Source organism: Carettochelys insculpta, chromosome 3 (genome assembly GCF_033958435.1).
Source record: "Carettochelys insculpta isolate YL-2023 chromosome 3, ASM3395843v1, whole genome shotgun sequence".
NCBI lineage: Eukaryota > Metazoa > Chordata > Testudines > Carettochelyidae > Carettochelys > Carettochelys insculpta.
This window is the reverse complement of record NC_134139.1, coordinates 205,952,043-205,977,685: the sequence shown is the minus strand read 5'-3', so window position 1 is coordinate 205,977,685 and position 25,643 is coordinate 205,952,043. Positions and strand designations below refer to the sequence as shown.

General features: G+C 44.2%; 1 protein-coding gene across 1 annotated transcript in view; it reads left to right on the top strand.

Annotated features, from left to right (window-relative positions):
* Positions 1 to 1,396: 1,396 nt before the first annotated feature.
* The window catches only part of PINX1 (PIN2 (TERF1) interacting telomerase inhibitor 1), a 94,006-nt gene continuing 69,759 nt past the window's right edge, over positions 1,397 to 25,643 (top strand). The window contains exons 1-6 of the mRNA XM_074991483.1: positions 1,397 to 1,433; positions 8,320 to 8,429; positions 12,455 to 12,547; positions 13,295 to 13,373; positions 16,925 to 17,014; positions 19,594 to 19,667. Of these exons, the coding sequence (XP_074847584.1) occupies positions 1,415 to 1,433; positions 8,320 to 8,429; positions 12,455 to 12,547; positions 13,295 to 13,373; positions 16,925 to 17,014; positions 19,594 to 19,667 (465 nt within the window). The 5' untranslated portion in view covers positions 1,397 to 1,414. The remainder of the gene's footprint in view (positions 1,434 to 8,319; positions 8,430 to 12,454; positions 12,548 to 13,294; positions 13,374 to 16,924; positions 17,015 to 19,593; positions 19,668 to 25,643) is intronic.

Genomic DNA, 25,643 nt, shown 5'->3' with positions numbered 1-25,643 from the left:
TCTATACTGTTGAAATCTCACAGGGGGAAGGGGTAGAAGCTGTACTGCTCAAGACTTTTAAAACCAGATCAGCCAAAATATGATGAAGCAAAGATCCTCCAAGGCCTTCAGGCATCTAACTCCCATTGAAATCAATAGGAGTTAGGCACCAAAACACATGTGAGCATCTGGGCTTAGTTATTTTACAAAACGCCTGTATTGGCTCCTACAAAATGGATTAGAGTAAGTCTTCACAACCTTGTACCTCACTCATATCTCTCATGAGCCCTTATAGACAAGACTGTTTGGTGCCCTGATATGATTTGTGTAAGCAGTTCCTATTGTTGCCATATTAAGCTGTTATGCGATTGTACAAGAGATGGATAAAGGAGACAATCTCCCTATGAAGCTGAATTCTGCACTGACAGTCTGAGAACCACAACACAGCGCGGTCATGCCCCACGGTGTGATGTTTTAAAGGAGCGTTGCGAGGCCACCCTGGTATGTTGATGCAGGCAGACATTCTTGGGAGGTGGAAGGACGCTGGTAGGGCACCCATGGGAGGCCACGCAGGGCACTTTGATACGGAGGCACTGAAAGCGACTGGCGGCCAGTGGCGACTGGGGGTAGCACTCTAAGACAACGGAGTTTTAAAGGTCGTGCACGCAGAATTATGTAGCTAGGATGAATGAGATCCAAGTCCTGGCTGGAAGGATTTAGTCCCTGCCACAATTTTAATGGCTAAAGGGGTGCCCGCTTATACCGCCTCCCTGTTCCTCTGGGCGACCGTCCCTGCACGCCCATCCCCCGCAGGCACCAGGCGCCTATGTGGGCGGCCACGCCGTGCGGGTGCGCCACCAGGCGTAGGGCTGCCATGGCATCTGGCTGCACAGCCCTACCTCGAGCTGCGCCGGCGCTCCTGAATAGGTGCGGCAGGGCGGGGGCACAGCTGCCTGTGTGAGACAATGCCCCGCCCAGGCGGGGAGCAGTGCCCGCCCCAGGCCCGATCCGTGCTGGGGCTGCCCGAAGGTGGCCCCCAGGCCCGGCGTCACCTAGCGACCATCGAAAGACATCGTGTCACGTGGGCGGGCATCAGAGTGGCCCCTCCCCCTCCCCCTCCCCGGGAAGCCTGCCATCCGATCCAGGCAGTCCCACCTAGGCAACGCCTTGCAGAACGCCAGGGCTGCCCTACAGTTGCCTGGGTCGCTTCCATGCAGAGCTGGGGGGGTGGAACTTTTTTAAAGCATTGAGTTTCTTCCGCGACCCTACCACGCCCTCGCCTCCCCTTGGAAAAGCCCCCTCTTTGGACTCGCCTTCCTTTTTCAGTCAGGCACATCTGGTGGCGCCCTATTCTGCGCCCAAGGGGAGGAAGGCCCCATACCTAGAGAGGTGCCCGTGAGGCTTTGCGCGTCTTTACCTTCGAAGGCCCCCAAAGATGGCGATGCTGGCAGAGCGTGAGTAGCGGCGAAGGGGAACCGCTTATAGCCGGCAAACCGGGTGAAGCGAGAAACCATTATGTGTCGGGGGGAGGAGGGGGGGGGGGCGCGTGCTGCTGTACATGCAGGAGGGGTGCGGGGAGAAACCAAAACCGATGAGGAGGTGGAAGATACTAATAGAGCTAAGGGAGGAGAGGGGACTGTGTGCGGGCCTGGATAGAAAAAAAAACATGGTGGGGGGGGGTAGGGAGATACCACTTTTCCTCCTGGGGGAGCAACTCCATGATACATTGCTGTGCCCCGCTGGGTGGTGACCCTTCTGGAACCCCTGCCCCCTTCCCCCCGCCCCCCCCCCCCGCTGCCGGGGCGCTCTGGCTCAGTGGCGGGGCGGCTGAGAGGGGAGGGGCTCATGGACGCTACCAAATCAGCGGGGGGGGGAGGGGGTGCTCCTAGGCGTCATGAGAGCAAGTAGGGAGGTGCTGGGCCTGGGGAGGCCTTTGTGGTGATCCTGTATGCGGCGCCCCCATCCACCACGTGGGGTTTTGGGTGGGCACTGGGCCCCAGCCTTCTGTAGGTGGGGGGTGGAAGCAATATTGCTGGGCCCATGTAAGGCTGTTTCCCACACCCGAAGTGGAAACCGCTTCTCATTGTGGCTTTTGGGGCTTGCTCTGGCACAGTGCTGTGCCCTGAACATGCCCACAGACGTATTAGTGAAACGCAGCTAGGAAGAGAGGCGATCGTTTAACGGCACGCAGCAATTTAAGTCAGCAAGTGATGGCTACCTTATCCCCAGTAAAAAAACAACGAGAAGTCCTGTGGTACCTTATAAAATAACAGATTTATTGGCACATAGGCTTTTGTGGGCAAAGACCTACTTCATCAGCTACCCATGAAACTTATGCTCTAATAAACCTGTTAGTCTATAAGGTACCACTGGATTTCTTATTGTTTTTGTGGATACAGGCTAGATGGCTACCCCTTTAATACTTATACGAGTGACCATGAGAGGGGGTTTTATGTATTCAGAGCTCAACTTCATACTATCTCAGAGAGTACTGTAACTTAATAAATTTATACATATATTTAAAGTTGACACAATTGAAATAGCCCGGCTGAACTCAACAAGATTATTTGTGCTTAATGTTAAGCATTGTCATATGGCTTTTGCATAAGGAAGGGTATGTTTTTGTGAGAGCTGACTTTTCTGGTTGCTTCCCGCCCCCCACCCTCAAACTGAGTGCTGGTTAAACTGTTACCTCCATTTCATTATTTAATGCTGCTGGATGGTGGAATCAAGTTCAAGGTCTCAGTACTCAACTCAGGTCACTCCTGCACCAGGGCCCACGATATGGAAAAGATCAACTGAAGTTTTCGGATAATGGCTGTGGCCAGCAACTTTACTGTCACGGTGCATTGGGGGTCTCTATAATAAGTGTGAGGCTTATTGTGCAGGAGTCAGAGCTTTCTCAAGGGCTGGTCCAAGACTGGCATAAACTTCCCTGGGAACAAAGGATTGTCACAAACTTTTCTACCTGTCTTCCTTTCCCAAGTGCAAAATGCATTTCCTTGATCCTGCCTTCTGTAATGTGTGCAGCTTTGTGTGTATCAAAAATGTGCAACACCGGAAACAAAGCACTCCATTACACATTCTTCTTTCTCAGAGGAGAAGATAAAAGAACAAACACATGGCAGAGATTAGTCACATTGCATAAAGAGCTCTCTGAAGGTGCTTAGATACTATGTTGATGAGGATACTATAAGAATCCGTTGATAAATTGTATATTCAATTGTTTGGCCATGCTTCAGTTGGTTTTGAAACATAATTCAAGAGGCCAAATAACCTTACAATCATAGACTACTAGAGCTAGAAGGGACCTCAAGAGGTCATCAGTTCTAGTCGTCTGCCCTCATGGCAGAAACAGGCATCATCTAGATCATCCCCATCGATGTTTACCTAACCAGTATCAGTCAAGTTGATTGCTTCAAGCCAGTAATAATATAGTGCAGTAAAGATCTTATCTTAGTTCGGTAAGATAAGTCTTGGGAATCCATCTTGTGCAGTTTTGTCACATTCACTTTTTGCAAAGAGTGTGCTCCTAAAGCCATCTTTTTTATACCCCACCTGTGTATTGGTAAGTGGCACGGTGCACAGCATATGAAACTTGATTTTTACCGTTTTTTCCCTGGTGCTGGGCTGTACCTGTATCTCTTTTTTCTGAACGTGTGCATGTACCCAGGAGTGTGAACACATCTCTGAGGTGCAAACCAGGATAGAACACACAATATCTTGCCCTTCTCCTTTGGAATATTCTGGCTTGTGAGGGTAACTCCCTGCCTATTATGATGGTAAAACATGCATGGGATTTTCCTATCTACTTAAGCCAAAGCTGAGTGCCATAAAACCAAGATATTATGTGATAAGCATAAGCAAACAGGATTGTAATAAAGGGCTAGGACAAATTGGGCTAGATAACTTACAAAATTTGTGCCTAATGCCCGCTAATGTATATGTGCTGTGGATAATACATATTATAGCTGTTACCCACCAGGGGCCGCCACAGATGGGGACACCCCCACCAGCAGCACTGCAGTCAGGGACGATCCAGCTAGGCCCGAACACCACTGTACACGGCCCCCCAGCCACGCCTCCCATACATACCAATTTACTTGGTTAACCAATTAAATGTGATTTAATACCTCTGAGGGCCAGGGTGCTGGTGTGCAGAGTCTGCTCCCTATTACCCTGGCTAATTCTGTCACGTCATTTCCATGTACTGCCCTTTCAGTCTGTATTCATCTGTCATCTCATGTCTTGTACTTAGATTTTTAACTCTTTGTGGCTGGGACTCTTTTGATGGGTTTTTTGTGCAGCACCTAGTGCAACAGGCTCTGTTCCATGACTGGAGCATCTCGGTGTTGTGGTAATACAAAAAGAATAATTTAAAAAGAGACAAAAACTGGATAGATGGGAGGACAAGGAAAGGAGACCTAGAACAGTAATATTTGCAGACATCTCTTAGTTCAGGTTAGCGACTGAAAATCAGGAGAGCCAGGAGCACATCAACAACCAGCTCTCTGCCCATAATTACTGAGTGCTTCATGGATCACAATTTCAGAACTGTTAGCTGAGCATCTCATCCAGGGCTGCATTTGTTGGCGGGAAAAGTGTGCAGGAACTGATCCACTGCAAACAGTACAGAGCCAGAGTTAGTGGAATAGCAAGGGTGTCTGAGCGAATGATCTTTTTCTCCACTGGATGGTGCTGCTTCTCCAGTATAATTCTCCAGGGGCAGTTCTGTACAACTAAGAGCTAGTGTTGGAACTGATATACTTTTTGCATGCAGGATCATGTGTCGTTTATTTCCTCATTTTCGAAAGATTTCAGTGAACAAGCAACGACAAAGTGAATAGTTCTTTCCAAAACTCATTTGGAGGAGAAGGGGTGGCTACAGCACAAAGGATGGAGTTCCTGGCTTTGTCACAGATTTTCTGATAATTTTTGCTTCACTTCTCTGTTCTTGAGTTTCCTTATCTGTAAAATAGGACTGCAACATGTTTGCTTCAGAGAAGTGGAACAATTAATACCACTGCCTATTTGGAAGGGGAATATAAATGAATGTGATTGAAAATGCAAATGAAGTGCAGACTTACAATTCTCATGCCTCATTTGTATACCCTCATGCGATTGCATTTCTGGAATTGATTTTTTCCAGGGGGGGAAAACAGACAGACAGGGTTCCTTCGGGGGGAGGGGGGAACTTTTCAAAAGATTCCTTTTTCCTATTTTATTTCAGGAAGAAGTGATCTTTTGAAAACATTCTTTTCTCAAAGGAACCTTATCTATATGGCTTTTTTTTTTAAAAAAATCACTTCTGAAAACATGATTGCATGAGTGTGTGCAAATGAGGCACAAGACTTGTAAATCTGTGCTTTATTTGCATTTTTGATTGTGCTTATTTGCATTCCCCTTCCGAAAGGGGAGTGTAGTGTAGACACAGCCTAAGTGATTTGAGATTAAGTGATTTGAAGGTGCCTGGAAGGGAGAAAGCATTACACATCAGTTTTGAGAAGCTCCTCTACAAGGTCTTGCAACCAGGATTCTCTGAGGACTATAAACTGTCAGGTGTCTTAGATATACGTGGCAGCTTTACAGCTGTGTGAGAAGTACCAAATTTAATTCCTTGAATTTTGCTAAGCCACTATCCTGGGTAGTAGTTAAAACAGAAGATGAGGGTACTGCAGATTTTATAGCTGGTATGAAGAGGTCAACAGGTGGGATTATGGAGATTTGAAGAAGTTGAAGGAAGAGCAGTGATCAAGAGATTTCAAAATAAAGAGGTAGAGGAAACGGGACTGTATAAGGCATGAAATTGAGAAGGAGCCTTCACTTGCTTGGAACCTTTGATTAGTGTGTTAGTGTCCTCTTGAATCAATCTTCCTGTGCTGCACTGGTTGATTGTGAAATGTACAACCTTCTGTGGCTTAAAGGGACAGCAGCCAAGATTTTCAAATTTTGTGCGACTCAGTTTTTGGTTGCTCACTTTGATTTTTGGAGGACTGATTATCTTTATTCTTTTAAATCAGGCTTCCTTGAGGTGTGTTGTGTTGGTTACCTAAAATCACTAATCACCCACTGAAAATCTTGACTAATGTCCAAATAATTCCTTTTGGTTGAGATTTTCAGATTTTCAGATTAGCCTGAGGTGGTGAAATGCCCAGTTCCTGTTGTAACAGAGGGGTAGCTATGTTAGGCTGTATCTGCACAAATGAGGAGAAGACTAACAGATATTTTGGAGCATAAGCTTTTGTGGGCAAAAACTTATGCATCTGATGAAGTGGGTCTTTGCCCACGAAAGCTGATGCTCCAAAAAATCTTAGTCTATAAAGTGCCACAGGACTTCCAGTTATTTTTGCAGTTCCTATTGAAGATCTGTGGTTGTGTTGGGCATTTGACATGTTTAGGCAATTTTGATCATTTCAGCTACACTGCGCGTTTATATAAAAACATGGTATTCCTATATTATTAGTATCACTGTAACTTAGAAGATTTAGACTTTTCTCCTTTTGTGCTCTATTAACTTGAATTTTTACTCATCATGAATAATGAAAACAAGTCGGTCAGTTACACTAAAAGGAAAGCCTGTAGATTCTAATAGGGATGGCAACCAAAGTCATAAAGAGATCTTTCTAGAAACCTGTAAACTTTTCCAGAGAACGAGATCCTTTCTGTTGGTATTTAATGATATGATGGAATTTTGAAGCAGGTTGTAGTTTCCTTTGAAATCCAAAAGGACTTTTCTTAGGGGTGTTTTTTCTGTTTGGCACAGGACAGTAATCCCTTCATTTACTATCAAAACAAAAAAGCAGTCCCGTAGCACTTTAAAGGCTAACAAAATAATTTATTAGGTGGTGATCTTTTGTGGGAGAGACCTACTTCTTCAGACCATAGCCATAAATAGAAGTAGGTCTATCCCACGCAAGATCACCACCTAATAAATTATTTTATTAGTCTTTAAAGTGCTACGGGACTGCTTTTTTGTTTTGATAGCATATACACTAACACGGCTATCTCTCTGTTACCCTTCATTTACGTGGAGGATGTGTCCTGGGCAACCACTGCATAAATCAAATTGTGTGTAAATTGGTGTGTGTGTGTTGGGGAGATCCCTGGAATTTCTCTGGCTGGGTGAGTGGGCAGCTTCAGAGCTCTTCTGTACTCTGCTTTCCCACAGCTGGGAGAAACTGCGCCTCAAGCTTCTGTCTGCATGCCAGGCTCCCCAGCTGGGGGAGCCAGGGGCTGGAGTGGGGACAGTTTCAATTTGCACTTAACTAAGCACAATTTGAAATCGCACTTCTTGAGGGTTTACTGTACAGTCACTTTTACTTCTAATGCTTCTGGGATATGTTAAAACTAAGGTTAAAAATGAAACTAAGTTTTGTGATTTGTTTTTAAGGACAATATTTTTTAGAAGAATTGGGACCAAAATCAAAGTGTGTTCAAGTAATCTTGTTCCTATTTTCCAGAGGTGCGTTTAGAGGAAAGATAGTGGTTAAAGCCTGGAATTGTGACTCAGGGGAATTGGGTACAACACGTGGCTTAGCCACAGACATTTTTTTATCTTGAGCAAGTCCTTTATCTCCCTCTGCTTCTGTTTGTTAAATGAGGATAACCCTTTCTTCTTCTGTTTAGGCCTTAACCCTGCAAATAGTTCTATACTGCATGCATGCTATGCTAACTTTACTTCATTGATTTCAGTGGAACAGCTTGCAGTAGTGAAGTTAAGCATGTGCATAAGAGTTTGTAGGATTGTAAGCTCTTCAAAATGGAGGAGCTCTTTTACTGTGTCTGAGCACAATGGATCCTTGGGCCTCATTTGGAGACTAGATAGATATAAATGTAATACCGATAATAATGTCATCTGAGTTCTCAGGTAGAATAACAGACTTTAAATGTTTTAATCACATTGGTGCATGTTCTTTACTTATTTGAATAAGCATGTTTGACTGATCCCGTGTAATTTTTTGTTGTTGTTGTTGTTGTTGTTAAAGCATTGTTTAGGTCTATTATGGTCTGATGTTCAGGGATTTGAGTGCCAGACTAGAACCTGGGAGTCTCTGCTCTGCCACAGACTTCCTGTGTGACATTAGACAAGTCATTTAATCTATCTGTGCCTCAGTTCCTCATCTGTGCAATGGGGCTAATAGCACTGCCCTACTTCACAAAAGTATTGTAAATACATGAAGATTGAGATGCTCAGAGGCTGTTGTAATGGGGACTAGTTGAGTATTATAAATAGTCTGTTATAGTTTCTGTTTAGAGAGGAATATTTTCTTCCTTTAAAATTACATTATGGGTTTCTGTCATATTAAAGAGAGCGTAACATTTTTTTTTTTCCTACTGTAGCCCGAAGAAAGCAGAAGTGGTCTGTGGATCCTAGAAACAGCGCCTGGAGTAAGGATGAATCCAAATTTGGCCAGAAGATGTTGGAAAAAATGGGCTGGTCCAAAGGAAAGGTATGGGCAGGGGGAAGAGGTCTTGCAGAAAAGCAAATTCAGACATTATAGAATTTGAAATACTGAGAAAGATCTGGATACCAAAATCACATCCAGCTCTTGGGCCTACAATTTACAGTGCTATCTCCTTTTTAGTGGGTACTTTACTCCCTCCTTGCTGACTTCTGGCTCTCTTCTGTTGTCTTATTTCCTTTTTTCCTTTTCTGGCCTCTCTGTGATAAAGGAACGGTGACCACAGTTCAGAAATGCAGGACACATGGCTGGGACTTCCAAATTCTAATAGGTGTACAAGCAGCTTGGGGGCAGCTTTTAACTTTTGGCAATTTTTAATGGCCCTTTGTGATCTGTTCCACCATTCTGAATAGCCAGAGCATGATGTCAAATCACATCTCTTCCTATCTCAGCATGCTTCTCTGAGGAACAGCTGTGAGTGGAGGTCACTTATCTCACAATACCAGAAATATTCCCTTTTGATCAATAAAGGCATTTCTGCTCTCTCTTTTATAGTCATCAGCTTTCATAGAGACTTTAGAGCCCAAAGTTGGGGCCTGTATCTCTTCAGCATTTCCAGGTGAGGCATCTCTCACCTCAAACATTTAAGAACATAAGAATAGTTGCATTAGGTCAGACCAAAGGTCCATCTAGCCCAGTACCCTGTCTTCCAACAATGGCCAATGCCAGGTGCCCCAGAGAGAGTGAACAGAACAGGAAATCATCAAGTGATGCTCCTGCCATCCATTTCCAGCCTCGGACAAACAGAGGCTAAGGACGCCATTCGTACCCATCTTGGCTAGTTTGTATTGATGGACCTAACCTCCACAAATTTATCTAGTTCTTTTTTCAACCCTGATGAAGTCCTGGCTTTCACAACCTCAAGGTTTTCTTCCACCATGTCAAAAAGAATAATAATTGTGGCTTTTTTTGAGTTTAGGAGGCTCCTTGAAATTCTGGTGACGAGAAGAGGGACTCTGGAATTCTCAAAACAGCTGGGTTAACTAGGGAAAGTTGCTTAAAGAAATTTTATCCCTAAGAGGTTTTAGAATGCCTCTGATTTTGCTTTTACCTGCTGGAGCTAAATTGTGCATACAAACAATAGTGGATAGGAACTGATCCCAAACCCATTGACATCAATGAGTCTACGGCCTTCAGTGTGTTTCCTAAGTGATTCATTAAGTTCTTGCTTTGTAAGCACAACTGCATATTTGCTAGTGCTTTTAATGTAAAGTGAACATATGTATCAAACGTGACAGAGAGATAGCCATGTGCTTTTTTGTTTTGATATGTATAAAAGCCGTAAGATTTTAAAGGTGAGATTGAAAGGATGCTGCCAAACTTTCTGCTCACACTGGATAAAATTATGCTGGCAGCAACCATGTCCAAACACAGCTGTTGTCTTAACTAAAGCAGACAGATGTTTTTTCTCTAAGTGTTTTAAAATCAAGCTATAGACCCTGTCTGCACTGGAATTACAGCTGATTTGCAGGATGGGGGTGGGGGTGTCAGTTACGACCCATTTCCAGTAGATTGGGCAATAGGTAACCAGTACTGTGGAGGGACAGCTCAGTGGTTTGATCATTGACCTGCTGAACCCAGGGCGGTGAGTTGAATCCTTGAGAGGGCCATTTAGGGATCTGGGGCAAATAGGTTAAAAAGGAATGGGCAGGGGAGAGGATGATGCTTGGTCATCCTGCCAAGAGGGTAGGGGACTGGTCTCAATGACCTCCCAAGGTCTCTTCCAGCTCTATGAGATATGTACCTCCATATAATAGAGGTAATACATGATAGTGTGAGGAGTCTGACTAGCATAAATTGTGAGACAAAGTTAACTATCTGCTGGACCTGTGTTAACAACAGTTATGTTTAAATATGGGATGTTGATACGTAAGACAGGTTTTCAACCACAAGCTGCATCTGTGCTTCTCCCAAATACTTTCAAATGACCTACCAGTGTTCTTATGTGACTTCTCCTTATCTGTGTGGCAAGGAAAAATAAGCTAGGCTAGGGAATGAGGTCTTCTCTGTGATAGGTCTGAACATGGTAACCATGGGCTTAGCATATTTGGCTTACCTCTTAGCTGAATAGTACCAGAGAGATAGCCATGTTAGTCTGTAGTCTATCAAAACAAAACAGCAGTCATGTAGCACTTTAAAGACTAACAAAATAATTTATTAAATGATGAGCTTTAGTGGAACAAACCTTCTTCAGATCTGTAGCCTTACCATGGTCCCATGGAAGCTCATCACCTAATACATTATTTTGTTAGTCTTTAACGTGCTACTTGACTGCGTTTTTGTTTTTCCTTTCAGCTGAGTAAGAAAAATACGTATTGGGCTCCCAACATATTTCCTAGAATCATAAAGCATAGAATCATAGAACCTAGAACTGGAAGGGACCTGAAGAGATCATCGAGTCCAGTTCCCTGCCCTCTTGGCAGGACCAAACACCATCTAGATCGTCCCTGATGGTGTCTGTCTAACCTGCTCTGAAATATCACCAGCGATGGAGATTCCACAACCTCCCTAGGTAACTTATCCCAGTGTTTAACCACCCTGATAGTTAGGAAGTTTTTCGTCATGTTTAATCTAAATCTCCCTTGCTGCAGTTTAAGCCCGTTGTTCCTTGTCCTATCCTCAGAGGCCAAGGAGAACAATTTTTCTCCCTCCTCCTTGTAACCCTCTTTGAGGTACTTGAAAACTGCTATCATGTCCCTTCTAAGTCTTCTCTTTTCTAAACTAAACAAGCACAGTTCTTTCAGTCTTCCGTCATAGCTCATGATCTCTAGACCTTTAATCATTCTCGTTGCTCTTCTCTGGACCTTTTCCAATTTCTCCACATCTTTCTTGAAATGTGATGCCCAGAACTGGACACAGTAGTCCAACTAAGGCCTAATAAGCATGGAGTAGAGCAGAAGGATGACTTCTCGTGTCCTGCTCAAAACATTCCTGTTAAGGCATCCCACAATCATGTTTGCTTTTTTTGCAACAGCATCACACTGTTGACTTCTATTTACCGTGTGGTCCGCAATGACCCCTAAGTTCCTTTCTGTAGTTCTCCTTCGTAGACAGTCACTTCTCATTGTATATGTATGAAGCTTATTGTTTCTTCCTAAGTGGAGTGCTTTTCATTTGTCCATATTAAACTTCATCCTGTTTACCTCAGACCATTTCTCCAGTTTGTCCAGATCATTCTGAATTATGAGCCTATCCTTCAAAGCAGTTGCAACCCCTCCCAGCTTGGTATCATATGCAAACTTAATAAGCATACTCTCTATGCCAATATCTAAATCGTTGATGAAAATAATGAATAGATCCGGTCCCAAAACAGATCCCTGCAGAACCTCAGTTGTTATTCCTTTCCAGCATGACTGCGAACCATTAATAACTATATCAAATACATCCTAACGGAATGTAAATGCTATTAGCTTGTAGTATGCCCCTATACTCTACATGAACAAGCAAATAGTAACAAAATTATGCGTGAGAATACAGTGGAGGAAGGAAAATAATAAGGAAGTGGATCCTGCCGAGTTCCAGTTTGGGTGAATTACATTTTTGTTTGCCTTGATCTAATTTCCCTCTGTAACTTCAGTTGGGTGTGTTATTTTTTGTTTTTTGTTGTAGTTGTTATACTTGGTTGAACAACTAACATCTTCCACCCCAGAGGTGGCTGCATTTCTAAGGTGAAAGAAGCATTCCCAGTGTGGGCACTCTCTGTCTCTAGTTTTAAACTTGTAAAGCACTTGAGAATAATCAGGACGCCACCCTATATTTCTAGGTTAATCATTAACTTTTAATATTACTACTTTGGTGGTTTTAATATTTTCAGGGACACACAAAAACACACAAATTCTTGGTACATTGCTTAAAGTACTTAACTGAATTAAATTGCAGGCAGGAAAAGAAATAGTATTTTAAGCTGTGTCTTGTGTGTAATTCAAAAACAAATGTGTTTTTCTCAGTTTGAGATCTGTACTTTAATATCACTCTTGAAAAAATGCTTACCATTTGCCTTAAATTCTCATTAGGGTCTTGGAGTTCAGGAACAAGGGAGCACAGAGCACATCAAGGTTCAAGTGAAAAACAACACACTTGGTTTAGGAGCAGCCATAAATCATGAGGTGAGCGCTGGTTAGCGTTTCTGCCAATCCAGGTAAGACTGTGTTGATTGTTGACAGACCTTTGTGTCATGCGAAGTAAGTGAAATCTTTTGTCAGGTTTGTATGGTGTCAGGCTCTTCATGCAGAAGAGAGAAACCAGCTCAAATGCAGTCTTGGTACGGTTGTGCTATCTGTTTTTGGTGGAGGCCGTTGGAGCTCGGGGGGAGGCCGTGGTGAATAAAGGGGAGTGGGATGCTCAGAGATGCTACTTCCCATAGACTGCTGAAGTATTTGCATGCTGGTAGGTAGCTCTTTGTCTCCTTTCACTAAACCAGGTTTCGTGCCTTCCTGTTATTCTGCTCCCTATTCCTGGAACAGTACCCATTTCCCGTTCGCACTCATGGGCTTGCACAAAATCTGGGATCGAGCCCTAAAGACACTGTCTGAGTCAACATCTGAACTGACTGTGTGTGTTCTCATCTTTTGTGCTGCAGGAAAATTGTGTTAGCATTTCCTGCCTGTGGCTGAAAACAACTTGCCCAGACTGGGGCATAACAGAGCCAACAACAACTCAGTATTGTTTGAAGACTTTAAAGCGCAACTCATAGGCACTTGGAAGCAAACGTAACGAGCTGTGTTTTTACCCCAGGAACTTTAGGGGATTTCTAGTCACTCTTTGGTGTGTAGAACCAGAACACATGCAGTGACACTCAGATAGACCTTTTGATAGGATCTTTTGCCCCTTATTCACTTGGTTGCTATTTACAGGACAACTGGATTGCTCATCAGGATGACTTCAACCAACTTTTGGCTGAACTAAATAATTGCCATGGGCCAGGTGAATCAGGTACGTTAATACTTTGCTATATTGGATCACTGAGAATTTCCTTCATGTTTCATTTCTTAAAAGGCAGAGTCAGGCCCATTCTCATGGACTGGTAACGCTTCTTGCATGTGGCTGATCTCTCTTTAGCTCTCTTTAAAATGAACAGGAGCAGAGGGCTCGGTGCCACACAGAATCAAGCTCGTAATTTTGATGAGGATGTATGTGAATTGCATCTGAATTCAATAGCCTTGAATGCCCTTTGGATCAGACCCCCGGTTGGACTTTTCGGTAGAAAAGGCGGACGGGTGTGTTCCCTTTAGCCAAGAAGAGGGCGTTATGGTGGGGTATGCAAAAGCTGCAGCTGTCTGCTTTGAAAAGTGGCCTGAGGCTGCTCAAAGGCATGTGACGCAGAAATACCCCGATGCCACATTTTACTTCCATCAGTGTCATTGATGAAGAATTATGGCTGGCTTTTACCTATCGGCAGTTGCTTAAGCACTTCACTTTTCCTGCCTTTGAGAAACTGCTACTTGCCTGAGCAGGAGTCTAAATCTACCTCCCCTTTAAATATGGTGGGGTGATGTGTTTTAGTTAGGCAGAAGCCGGAAACTTGTGAAACATTTCCCCGAAGAGCAAACTCTCTTACGCTCAAAAAGGACTTGGGCCTGATCTAGGCACGTGCTGGTTTAAATAACAGGGACAAAAGTAAGCTGATGTGAGGTTTAAAACAGTGAAGACATCACTCAGCACTGCTTAAGTTTAACTAACTCTTTCTAACATAGTGCCTTTACTTAGACTTGAGCATTTGTTATGGGCCAATAAGCCTTTGAGCTTCAGGTTTACAACCATTAGTTCCCTGCTGGTGCCCTATTAAAGTCAGTGGGGTTTCGTCTGGGTGCAGTGTATGTCAGCATATGATCAATAGTGGTAGGCTGGCATTAGTGAATTTAGGCAAACTACTCAGAGTAGACTAGCTGCCAGTGCACTAATCCTGAAAATGACAGCAAATGTGTGAGGTTTTGCATGGGTTTTGAATTATTAGAAAGATCAAAGTCAGTTTTTATGATGGGGAAAACTACAGCCTTCCCTTAAGCCACACACCTGCAGGGCCGGAACTAAAATCCTGCTCTCAGTCTCTAAGGGCTAGATGTTTAAAAGTATGTTGATGCCTACAGATACTGATCATGACCAGGGCATGTCTCTAAGGGCCTATTTCCTAACTCCCATTGATTTAGGTGCCTTTGAAGATCCCACTGGGCTAACTACAATTAAAAATGTGATCTTAAAATCCTATTGAGCAAAAAGAAGATCAGTTAGCTGTAACTCGTGGGAAAGCCCTGCTGGTCTCTGCAAGTTAATACAATCCATTACTTGCTTTCAAGTGTCAGTAACCCCATTTTTACAAATACAGAAACAGAGGGGCTTAAATGACTTGTCCATGGGCATGGCAGCATCAGTAGCTTAGCTCGGTTCATTGATGGAAGTTGTCCTAGTTCCCAGTCCCATGCTGTACCCGGTGTTCCCTTTAATTTTTTTCCATCTGTGGGTGGAATAAATTTTGTTCTGTGCACCGAAGCATGTGCAGATGGACACCGCCAACAGGAACACAGGCTGCTGGCTGTGGGTGCTCTGTTAATCAGCTGGGTGACATCTGACTCTCTCCTGAGTGGCCATCCAAGCGCTCAGCTTACAGGGAACACTGGCTATGTCCCCTGGGTAGACCATTGTGACCTCTCTTAAGTCCCATGCCTTGCTAAGTTTTGAAGACCCCGCGTCTAGAAATATATTTATAGTTGGCTCACCCCCAGGGTATCTGAGCACCCATTTCATTGCTCAGTATCCTCAGAAAGGGAATGGGTTGTGGACATGAATACAACCCAAGCAAATTGTTTTAAAAATGTGAGTGAATATTTCTGCAGCATTCACCCAGCCCTAATACTGAATCTCAGTAGCGAGCAGAGGAGATGACAATACGCCTTCCCAGTGGAAGCTCCACAGATAAAATTCTCAGTGAAATTCCACCTTATAGCCACGAGAGGGTGCTGCTTTCATTCTTGCTTGAAGCGTGAGATCCTGATTAACTCTCTACTGAAAATTCTTCCTGTTTTGTGTATCCCCGTCTGCCCTTTCCCACCGGTTAGAGTAGGGGCCAGACAGCGGTGGAACCACAAGTGCCTGATCTTTGGTTGAGATGTTCTATTGTAGTTCTCAGTTTCCACAAAGAGCCTGTATTTGAGGGCTTTCGACACTGCAGTTATGAGTTCCCCTGATACAGATTTGCAGTTAAAATGCAGTAGGGACAGGCTGGATAAGGGACTGATCATGGGCTATTAGCTTTTCCCCTCTAGGCTGCTGATTTAAGCTCCATCATTGAGTTCCAAACAGTGCCGTCTGTCCAAGTCCAGGGAGAGAAATAGATTTTCACGGGTTCACCAACGGACCGATTTTTGTCTGCAAACCCTTGATTGCAGAGGAGGGTGTATGAGAATGAAGGAACCCCCCTTGGCTCTGGGTGCCCAGGCTGAGTCTGCAGGGCAAGCACTTAGAAAATACATCTTAACTTGTAGATGGATGGTGATAGTTTGTTGTTATGGTAGCAGTTAGGTATCCTAGTTGAGAACCAGGACCAAACTGTTAGGTGCTAGAACAAAACCCTGTAAAGTGCTGACAGTGCAAGCACAGAGGGAGACAACAGGTGGGTACAGCCAGGTGCAGGAGCAGAAAGAAGCAAGGAGACATTGATCAGCAAGCTAGGCACTAGTCTTGTCACATTCGCAGCCTAATTGTAACCAGGGAGAGTGTAAGCATCACACCGGTGGAGTTGGAGGGCGGACAATGCGGTAGCTTTGTGGATGCTGAGGGGGAGTTCCTCTGTAAAGTGTGGGGCAGCATGGGAGATGGCAAGTTGCTTGTTTGAAAATGGAGTAAGTAGATGATGGAGGCTGGCCCAGTGGGTCAATTGGAGGCAAGCAGCAAGATCTGAGTGCTGAAGGAATGATGATAGTAGGGTGAGATTAACCCTGGATAGCCTGGGAAGGGAAAAGGAAACAGCCTGTGTCTAACTCCAGTAGAGAGGCGAGTCCCTGAAACATGCCCACAGAACCTCACCAGTCATTTTTCAGGGTAGCACCTAACTTAGTTGCTCCTCTCTCTCAGTGTGTTTGTTGTCAGGAATTCCTTTTTGCTTAATTTGTATGGAGGACAAGAGATGATAGTAATAGACTGCATCTAGGGGTATATAGAAACACAGTACAGAACTGAGAACACTGTCCGCCAACCTCATTGCTTCTAGGAACTGTTGCAATTTAAATGTCTAGAAACAAGATGCTGCCCCTGCTTCAAAGAACTTGCTGCCTCTTCTTTCAAATTACATTTATAACAAGGAGGTGTAACATAATAGCTGGGAAGTAGGATAAGATGATACAATAACATCTTGAACAGCAGGTACCATGCTCTTTTGATGTTGTGTGGTTACCTGTTGTTGACATGGTCCTGAACTGAGGCATTGAATATATTGATGTTTGAGTTTAGCAATTAGTGTTTCTTGAATGGAATTGTAATCTGTGTTTCAGAGCCCTCTAGCGAACAGAAGAAGGCATTCAGTCTTGAAGAGAAATCCAGAACCTCCAAGAAACGTGTTCATTATATGAAGTTTGCAAAAGGTAATGGGCGCTTTGTTTTTTTTCATGAACTGTGGGGTTGTAAATAGCTATGTACCAGAGGGAAAAACACCCTCTGACTTGCCTTTGGCATTAGAAACATCCATGCGGCAACCAGCTTTAAATTCTAATTGAGTCTTCCTGCTTCATTTTGCAGGTTTTGTTGGCTTTCAGCTGGTATTCTGGAATAATTCAATCCTTGTCTCTAGGAAGTTGCTAATTTAATAATGAAGGGTGACTTTTTGAAAGGTATAAATCAAAAAAAAAAAATAGTCCACACAGTAAAGGAACTTGAACATCTGTACAGTTATATCCTGTGCAATCTTGATAGCCTCTCTTAATGATCATGTGGATAAGAACAGTGATAATTTGATTGAAAGAAGAGGAAAGTCCTGTTACCAGGTCTTCTCTCTGTCACTGATCATTGGCCTAAGTCACCCAAATAATTATATTTCGCTCCCAAAGTTCTGATTTTTTTCCCTTCTTTCTGAGTGGTAACTACATATGTCAGCCATCCTGATGGCCTCTGCTTCTGGGCTTTTCTTTAATAGAAATGCTGTTTCTCTCTCAATTGTGTGTGTAAAACTATAGCAGATTTACTTAGTGTTGCTCAGATCCTTAATTGTTTTTAAAATGAAAGAAAAGTATGTATTTCATTTAAATGATTGTATATTTCAACAGTAGTATTTTTATGAAGTTATTTTTTATTTCAGATTTCCAAAAGGGATTGTTAATATTTTTTCATTTTATTTTTCTAGTAAATTTTAAATGGGAATTCCATCGAGTGTATTTTTTTTCTTTATCCCTATAAATGTCTGTAGTTCTCAATGCTTTAACCAAAAAGAGCTATAGTCAATTTGGTTTCCCATAACACTTTCTTCTAGTTCTCAAACCTTAACCGTTAAGTTAGCTGTGCCAAAACAGAGCACTGCTCTTAATTTTTCTGTTTATATTTTTAATAATAATAAATGGAGATACACATCTCATAGAGCTGGAAGGGATCTCAGGAGGTCATTGAGTCCAGTCTGCTGCCCTCTTGGCAGGACCAAGCACCATCCCTGACAGTTGTTTTTTAAATTTATTTGCCCCAGATCCCTAAATGACCCCCTCAAGGAATGAACTTACAGCCCTGGGTTTAGCAGGCCAATGCTCAAACCACTGATCTAGCCCTTCGTCCCCTAAGGTTTATTGAGAAGCAATCCTATTCCAGGTTCATCCTATTTTTCTGGCTCATCTTGTTTCAGGCTCTTTCAAAATTTATATCAGTTTTGAAGACTTGCCAGTTCTCTTTTCTGTTTGGTTTTATGAGAAGCAACACCATTCCAGGCACATCCTGTTTTCCTGGCACAACCAAACTGTTACATTGCTTTATGTTATGATAAGAGGAAGCTATATACTGAATTTGGTGATCCTATTGCTTACTGTTCAGGAAGAGTTCTTGATCAGACAGACAAACTCTATAAAATATATGTTAGATTTTTTTTAGTATTTATTTACACACACACACACACACAGAGTGCACACAACAGAACTGCATCTTGGAAAAGCTTTCAGACTCAAGAATTCGGAAATAGATTGACATGCGGTTATTGCAATTGACCATACAAATCCAATATTGGACGGATAAGCCATGAGAGAAGCTGCAGACTCAAACACTGCCCATAGATCCTCACTGCCGCTGCTAACCACCATCTCTCGAGACAAAAAGGGGCCGTAGAGGACCTGATGTTACCCATACATATTATTTTCCACTAATGGTTATTTTGTTAAAACATAAACCCCGGTATGAACTTGTGTTACACTTGTGAATGCATCACAGAAAATAGTGGCAGTTGACTTCTGAATGGGAGCTAAATTCTAGTTTGGGCTCCACCAAAGGCTGCAGCTAACTTTAGGTGGTATCTCAAGCTGTCACATCACTCCTCCTTTCTTTGCTTTTCTCTGCTCTGGGGGTCCATTCCTGTATTTGGACAGTATAGTATTCAAATGGGGATAAAGATTCTTGTAAGGCCTGGATCATCGCTGCCCTGGCCTTGAAACCGTTTTAGGGACGTGATCTGGGCAGTCTGGTGCTTTCCTAACTCATAAGTTCTGCTCTTTGTGAGCCAGTTTAAATCACCCCTGTGCAGAGAAGACTTAATGCCACCAGAGGCAGGGAAGTCCAGACAGAGCTCAAGGAGAGATACGTTCCCTCTGAGCTCACGCTGTGCATAGGGGAACACAGACCGTGCCTCCCTCAGGCATGGAGCAGCCTTGTTCAGCTAGTTGCAACCCGTCAGCAGTGTGACAATCAGGGTGGAGGGCGGGAGGGGCCGGGCCATGATTTTCTCCCTTCAGATTGACTTGTGGGAGTGCAGAGAGACGTTTTTGTTTGAACACATGCTACAATGGGCTTCTTGTGTCCTCTTGCTGCCTTGTCCCTAGCCATTTTTCCCCCTGCGTAAGGGCCAAGGACAGTCAGCGTTTAGGGCCAGCATAAGTTGCCCCCTACTCTCATTCTCCAAAAAATGCTTGTGGAACAGTACTGTCCACTTGGGATGTTGTCCAAATGAATAATAGCTATATTTCTTTGCTTCCCCCAGGAAAGGATCTCTCTTCCCGCAGTGAAGATGATCTGTCCTGCATCTTTGGGAAACGACAGAATGCGAAAACTGAGGTAAATTATAGACATGTAGGTTTGGAAGGTTCAGCAAGTCCAGTTCCCTGCTATCACAGACAACCCTGGCATATACCCCGTACATAAACTTATCATGCTCCAGCTTAAAACTGGTTAGGTTGTTTCCCTCCCACCGCTCCTAAAAGAAGGCTGTTCTGGAACCTCCCCTCTTTGATTTCTAGAAACCTGTCTCCAGCCTAAATTTACTCCCAGCCAGCTTACAGCCATTTGTTTTTGTGCCAACAATGTCAATGTTAAACAATGTTAAATAGCGCTTCTCTCTCCTTGGTGTTTAATTCCTGGTGTACTTCCAAGGCCCTATCCCCACAGGGCCTTGGTTTTACTTAGTTAAACAAGCCAAGCGCAGTTAGTCGTCTTTTCTCTCCTAAGATGGTCTGTCCCTGGTCAGCCTAGTCACCTTCTACACTTGTTCCAACTGAAATTAGTCTTTCTTGATCATGGGAGCATACCCAAATACCTTAGTGCAAGTAAGATTATGATTATCAGCAGTCAGTATTAAGCGTACAGTATAGAATGCACAGTAGCTCTCTTTTGTTGCCTGAGTTGTAGATTACGTACATATTGTAAATATAAGCTGTAGTACTTAGCAAAACGTGGCCAAAATCAGCAAATTTTTCTTAGATTTGAATGAGAGTGCTGAGCATTTATAAATTGTAAACTCAAGGAGCCATTTTTATGTCACCTTAAATGTGGTAGCTCGATTTTCACGGTCGTTATTTGGTGAGCAATACCCGCAGGCACAGAGCATTTCTGCTGTGAAATATCACCAGAGACTCTTTGTTCCTTGAGGTAAGTGTCCAGATTGACACTTATAGGCTTACTGATGTGAGTTCTGGAGGTCAGAGCTAGGTTTGCACTTAACATTTTGGGAGCAGTTTGCTGTTCCGAGGCGAGTGTCTGCCCTATAAATATACAGAATGATTTCCTTACACAGGAGCACGACTAGTGCAGGCAGGCGAGTGTTTTGGCAGTATTTATGGTAATTCGTACGCATAGGAAACAAGCGGAGGTGTTCAGGGAGCCATCTGCACCTCCAGAATTCCTCTCCCTCCATCTCCCTCCAAGTGGTATGGCCCAAAAGCAGCAAGAAATTCCTAGATCGTGTGACTTCTAGGCCTCGCTGCTCCGGGGCCCGGGCGGGAGACTCATTCTCCTGCACCCGCTGGCAGCAGCACGGCTGTTCCACAGGAGGAGGCATTCACAGATGGAGCAAGGGTGGGGAGAGGCAGGGCATAGGCAGAGCAGTGGGGGAGGAGGCAGAAGGGCAGAGCAGGGTTGGGAGGAGCATGGGCAGGGAAGGAGTGGAGGATGGGCAGAGCAAGGGCTGGGAGGGGTAGGGCAGGGGCATGTGGCTGGTGCCCCCCTTAGAATCTTTGCACTGGTCACCTCTTCTAGAATTCACCCAGAGAAGGGACAAAAGAATGTGCCATAGGTATTTACTCCTAGCCCTGTGGGCACTCAGAGGTCTGTTGTGATGGGTGGGAGGGGTGCAGTCTGTGCTTAAACTGAGAGGGTTCCTTTTATACCATACGTATGGGAGCAAGATTGTGCAGAGCCTTGTGCCAGCTCCAGTCAAAAACATTTCAAAGCTGTTCTGCAGCTTCACGGGAAGCTGGTGACGTGGAGCTTGGGAATAGAGTGGTAGGAGATGCTGTCACTGCGTGTTACAATGGGAAAGATCAGCACTCTGTCCAAACCAGTGCACCTCCATGAGGTTGCGGGGTGTGACCCCAGCTATGACACTCTGCCTTGCTGTTCGCCTAGGTAGCTTTACAATTTTGATCAAATATGACCCCTTCATTTAAATAAACAAAGCCTTGCTGAGGGGAGAAAGAAGATGTCAGATTTGCTTCCTTTGGTAAAAATTTCCCAGACCCCAAGAATAGAGGTACAGTTAATTGGAGAGATTTAAAGAAACAGCCATCCTGCCTTGTTAACAACTATGAGTAGTAATCAAAATCTTTATTTTGCAAGCCACATAGTTTGGATTTGGTTGATAACGGTTCAGGGAGTGACATCAGTGACAAGGCAGCTGATTTAATTCATTGCAGTTTTGAAATTAGCTATTGGACTAGTGGTATAAGATATCACATGCCTCTTCGATTAACCTCTCTTTTTAGCTGTATGGCCATAGGTCTTTTTTTCATCTTTCTTGCTGAGGCTGTGTCATGGGGTAGCTCAAGGTGTAGCAGAACCTGCTGGCACTTGCAGTCTCTCTTTGTTAAATGGAATGTGAGATGAAGAATATAAAGACATAGATGACAGTTTGCCCAGAGTTATCCAAATGTGATCTCATTTTAGAATCAGAGCACTGTAGGGCTGGAAGGAATGCTGAGAAGTCACCAAGTTCAGCCCTGTATGCCATGGCAGGACCAAGTCAACTTCCTAGATAATCTCCAACAGGAGCTTGGCCAACCTCTTGTTAAAACGTCCAAGGCTGGGAATTCCACAACCTCCCTTGAAGCGTATTGCAGAGCTTAACTACCTTTACAGTTAGAAAGCCTTTCCTAATACCTAGGCTAAATCTCTCTTACTGCACAATAAGCCCATTCCTTCTGTTCATTCAGTAAACACAGCAAATAATTGATCAAAGTCCTTTTTGTAGAATATTTGAAGATTATCAGGTCCTCCCCAGTCACCTTTTCTCAAGATCTCACATGCCTAGGTTAAGGTTTTCTAAACCTTTTATTATTTGTTGTTGTTTATTATTTCTAAACCTCTTTTCTGGACTCTCTCCAATTTCTCCCTATCATTCCTAAAGTTCAATGCCAGGAATCAGGCCTAGCACTTCAGCTGAGTAGAATGGGACCATTACCACCCGTGTTGCATATACGACACCCCCTGTTACTACATCCCACAATATTAGTCTTTTCCACAGCTGCATCAGATTCACTCCTGTTCTGTTTGTGGTCCACTAGAACTCCCAAAAGAATTTCACCAGTTCTACCACCTAGCCCGTTATCCCCCAGTTTGTAGTTAGTTGTGTGTTTGATTTTTCCTGCCTAAGTGAAGTATTTTGCACTTGTCTTTATGGAATTTCATTTTGTTGAATTCAGACCACTTCTCCAGTTTGTCAAGGTTGTTTTGAATTCTGATCCTGGCCTCCAAAATGTTTGCATCCCCTGCCAGCTTTGTGTTATCCGCAGATTTTTAAGCATATTCTCCACTTTCATTAATTGTTTAATTTAATGAATTTTAATTTAATTTTAAAAAATTAATTCCAAGTCATTAATGAAAATTGAGTGCAGGTTGGATCTCCTTGGTCTGGGACTCTCAGGACCTGACCAGTCCCAAACGAGGCAGTTTGGTGGACCAGGAGAGGTCAATTCCAACCCCTCTGCTGCAGGCCTCCAGACTTTTGTGGGGGACCTCCAGCTTCCTGGCTCAGCTTCCCTTCTGGACACCAACCCTTGCTGCTGCCTCTGGCCCCAGATGGGCTCTCTGCCTCCAGGCTGCCAGCCCTGGGAGGGTTCCCAGTGGCTGAACTGGCTCTGCACTCAGCCCTGGACAATCTCCTGACTTCCAGCCCCTTTACCACTAGCACCTGATCCCATCCACCAGGGCTCTCTGATCCAGCAACATTCATGGTCCTCCTAGACCAGAGACTCCTGGACCTGAGAGGTTCAACCTGTGACACTAAACCGAAGACTGACTTTTCCCAGATCCACTAGATATACACACTCCTAGTTTGACAGTGAACCACTGACAACTGTTCTCTCATTTGGTCTTTCAACCAGTTGTGCACCCACCTTATTATAATTACACCTAAACCATGTTTCCCTGGTTTACTTATGAGAATGTTAAGGTAAGAGTGTCAAAAGCCCTACTAAAATCAAGATGTATCACATCATAGCTGTTGCTTCCTCCATCTCTGTTAGGTGAGTAACCTTGTCAAAGAAGGAAATGAGGTTGCTTTGGCATGATTTGTTCTTGAGAAATCCTTGCTGGCTATGTCTTATAACCCTATTATCTTCTAGGTACCTACACATTGATTTAATAATTTGTTCCAGTATCCTTCCAACTATTGAAGTTAGGCTGACTGGTCTATAATTCCCTGGGTCCTCTTTGTTCTCCTTTTTGCAGATAGGTATTATGCTTGCCATTTTTTAGTCTTCTGAGATGTCATCTGTGCTCTAGGAGTTCTCAGAGATAATTACTAATGGTTCCAATACCCCTTCACCTAGTCATTCAGTGTTTGAGGATAAATTTTGTCAGGCCCTGTGCCAATCTGGATACATCTAGCTTATCTAAATATTCTTTAATCTATTCTTTCCATGTTTTAGCTTGCATTCTTTTCCCCTTTTGAACATTTTTGTGGAGCGTGTGGTCACTGTTAACCTTCTAGTGAAAACTGACGCAAAGTAGGCATTATTAAATCTCTCTGCTTTCTTGATGTCATCATTTATTTGCTATGCTTTCCCACTAACTATCCTACCCATTTCCTTTCCATGTTCCTTTTTCTCCTAATGTATGTTAAATTGTATTGCATTTTGCGCCTTAGCCTTTCTGACTTTGTCCCTATGCACTTATATTATTCTTCTGGGCTCCTCCTAAGCAAGTAGTTCATGGTTTCCTCTTTCTTTGGCCTCCTTTTTTGATTTTTCAGGTCCTGGTGGAGCCATATTGGCTTTTTATGATGTTTCTATCTTTCTGTCACCTCACAGTCATTTGCAGTGAAGCCTTTAATATTGTCTCCTTTAGAAGCTACCAGTGACTTGGCATCCCTCAATGGCACCCACATCAAAAGACTGGTTATTGTGGGATTCGTGGGGAGGGAGGCACTGGGTCGTTAATCTTGGAGCTGCCTCCTACACCCAGGAAGGCTCAGGGAGGTGAGCCAGTTGAATGACAGGTATACGGGGGAAGAGGAGCGTCCAGTGAGGGCTGGGCCTTCGTGGAAGAGAGAGAGTATGTGCGGGGCCTCTGAGGTCTGGGTAGCACCAGTTAGAGAGGTGGCAACCCTTGGAGGGGAAGCACGATAGAAGTGTGTTTAGATATAGGCATGTTTTTATTCTGACAAAAATGTGATGGCTAATGGCTTTGATGTGGCACTGGATTTCGGGGGTGTGGGAGAGGCAAGGCGCTCTTCCTTGCTGCCTGGTTTGACAGCCACATGGAAATATTGGCAGAGGAGGTAGGGCATCTTGGAATAGTATTATCACATCTTCATCCCCTCTGAGGCTCCTGCTGGACAGCCACATGACGACCCCGCTGATGACGGCATACCTTCTTCTTAAATTATTCTAACCACAGAGCAATAGCTACTCCCCTTCTCTCTGGATTCCAGTGACCTGTGATGTTAGAGGGCAAACAGTGTAAAAACTGTACTCCTCAGCTCCTCAAGTGAAGGGAGATGTGCAACATGGAGTCTCACAGATTTTTTATACCTCTCTTTAGCTGCGTCTACACGTGCACGCTACTTCGAAGTAGCGGCACCAACTTCGAAATAGCGCCCATCGCGTCTACACGCGTCGGGCGCTATTTCGAAGTTAACTTCGACGTTAGGCGGCGAGACGTCGAAGTCGCTAACCTCATGAGGAGATAGGAATAGCGCCCTGCTTCGACGTTCAACGTCGAAGTAGGGACCGTGTAGACAATCTGCGTCCCGCAACGTCGAAATTGCCGGGTCCTCCATGGCGGCCATCAGCTGGGGGGTTGAGAGATGCTCTCTCTCCAGCCCCTGCGGGGCTCTATGGTCACCGTGGGCAGCAGCCCTTAGCCCAGGGCTTCTGGCTGCTTCTGCGGCAGCTGGGGATCTATGCTGCAGGCACAGGGTCTGCAACCAGTTGTCAGCTCTGTGGATCTTGTGGTGTTTAGTGCAACTGTGTCTGGGAGGGGCCCTTTAAGAGAGCGGCTGGCTGTTGAGTCCGCCCTGTGACCCTGTCTGCAGCTGTGCCTGGCATCCCTATTTTGATGTGTGCTACTTTGACGTGTAGACGTTCCCTTGTTGCGCCT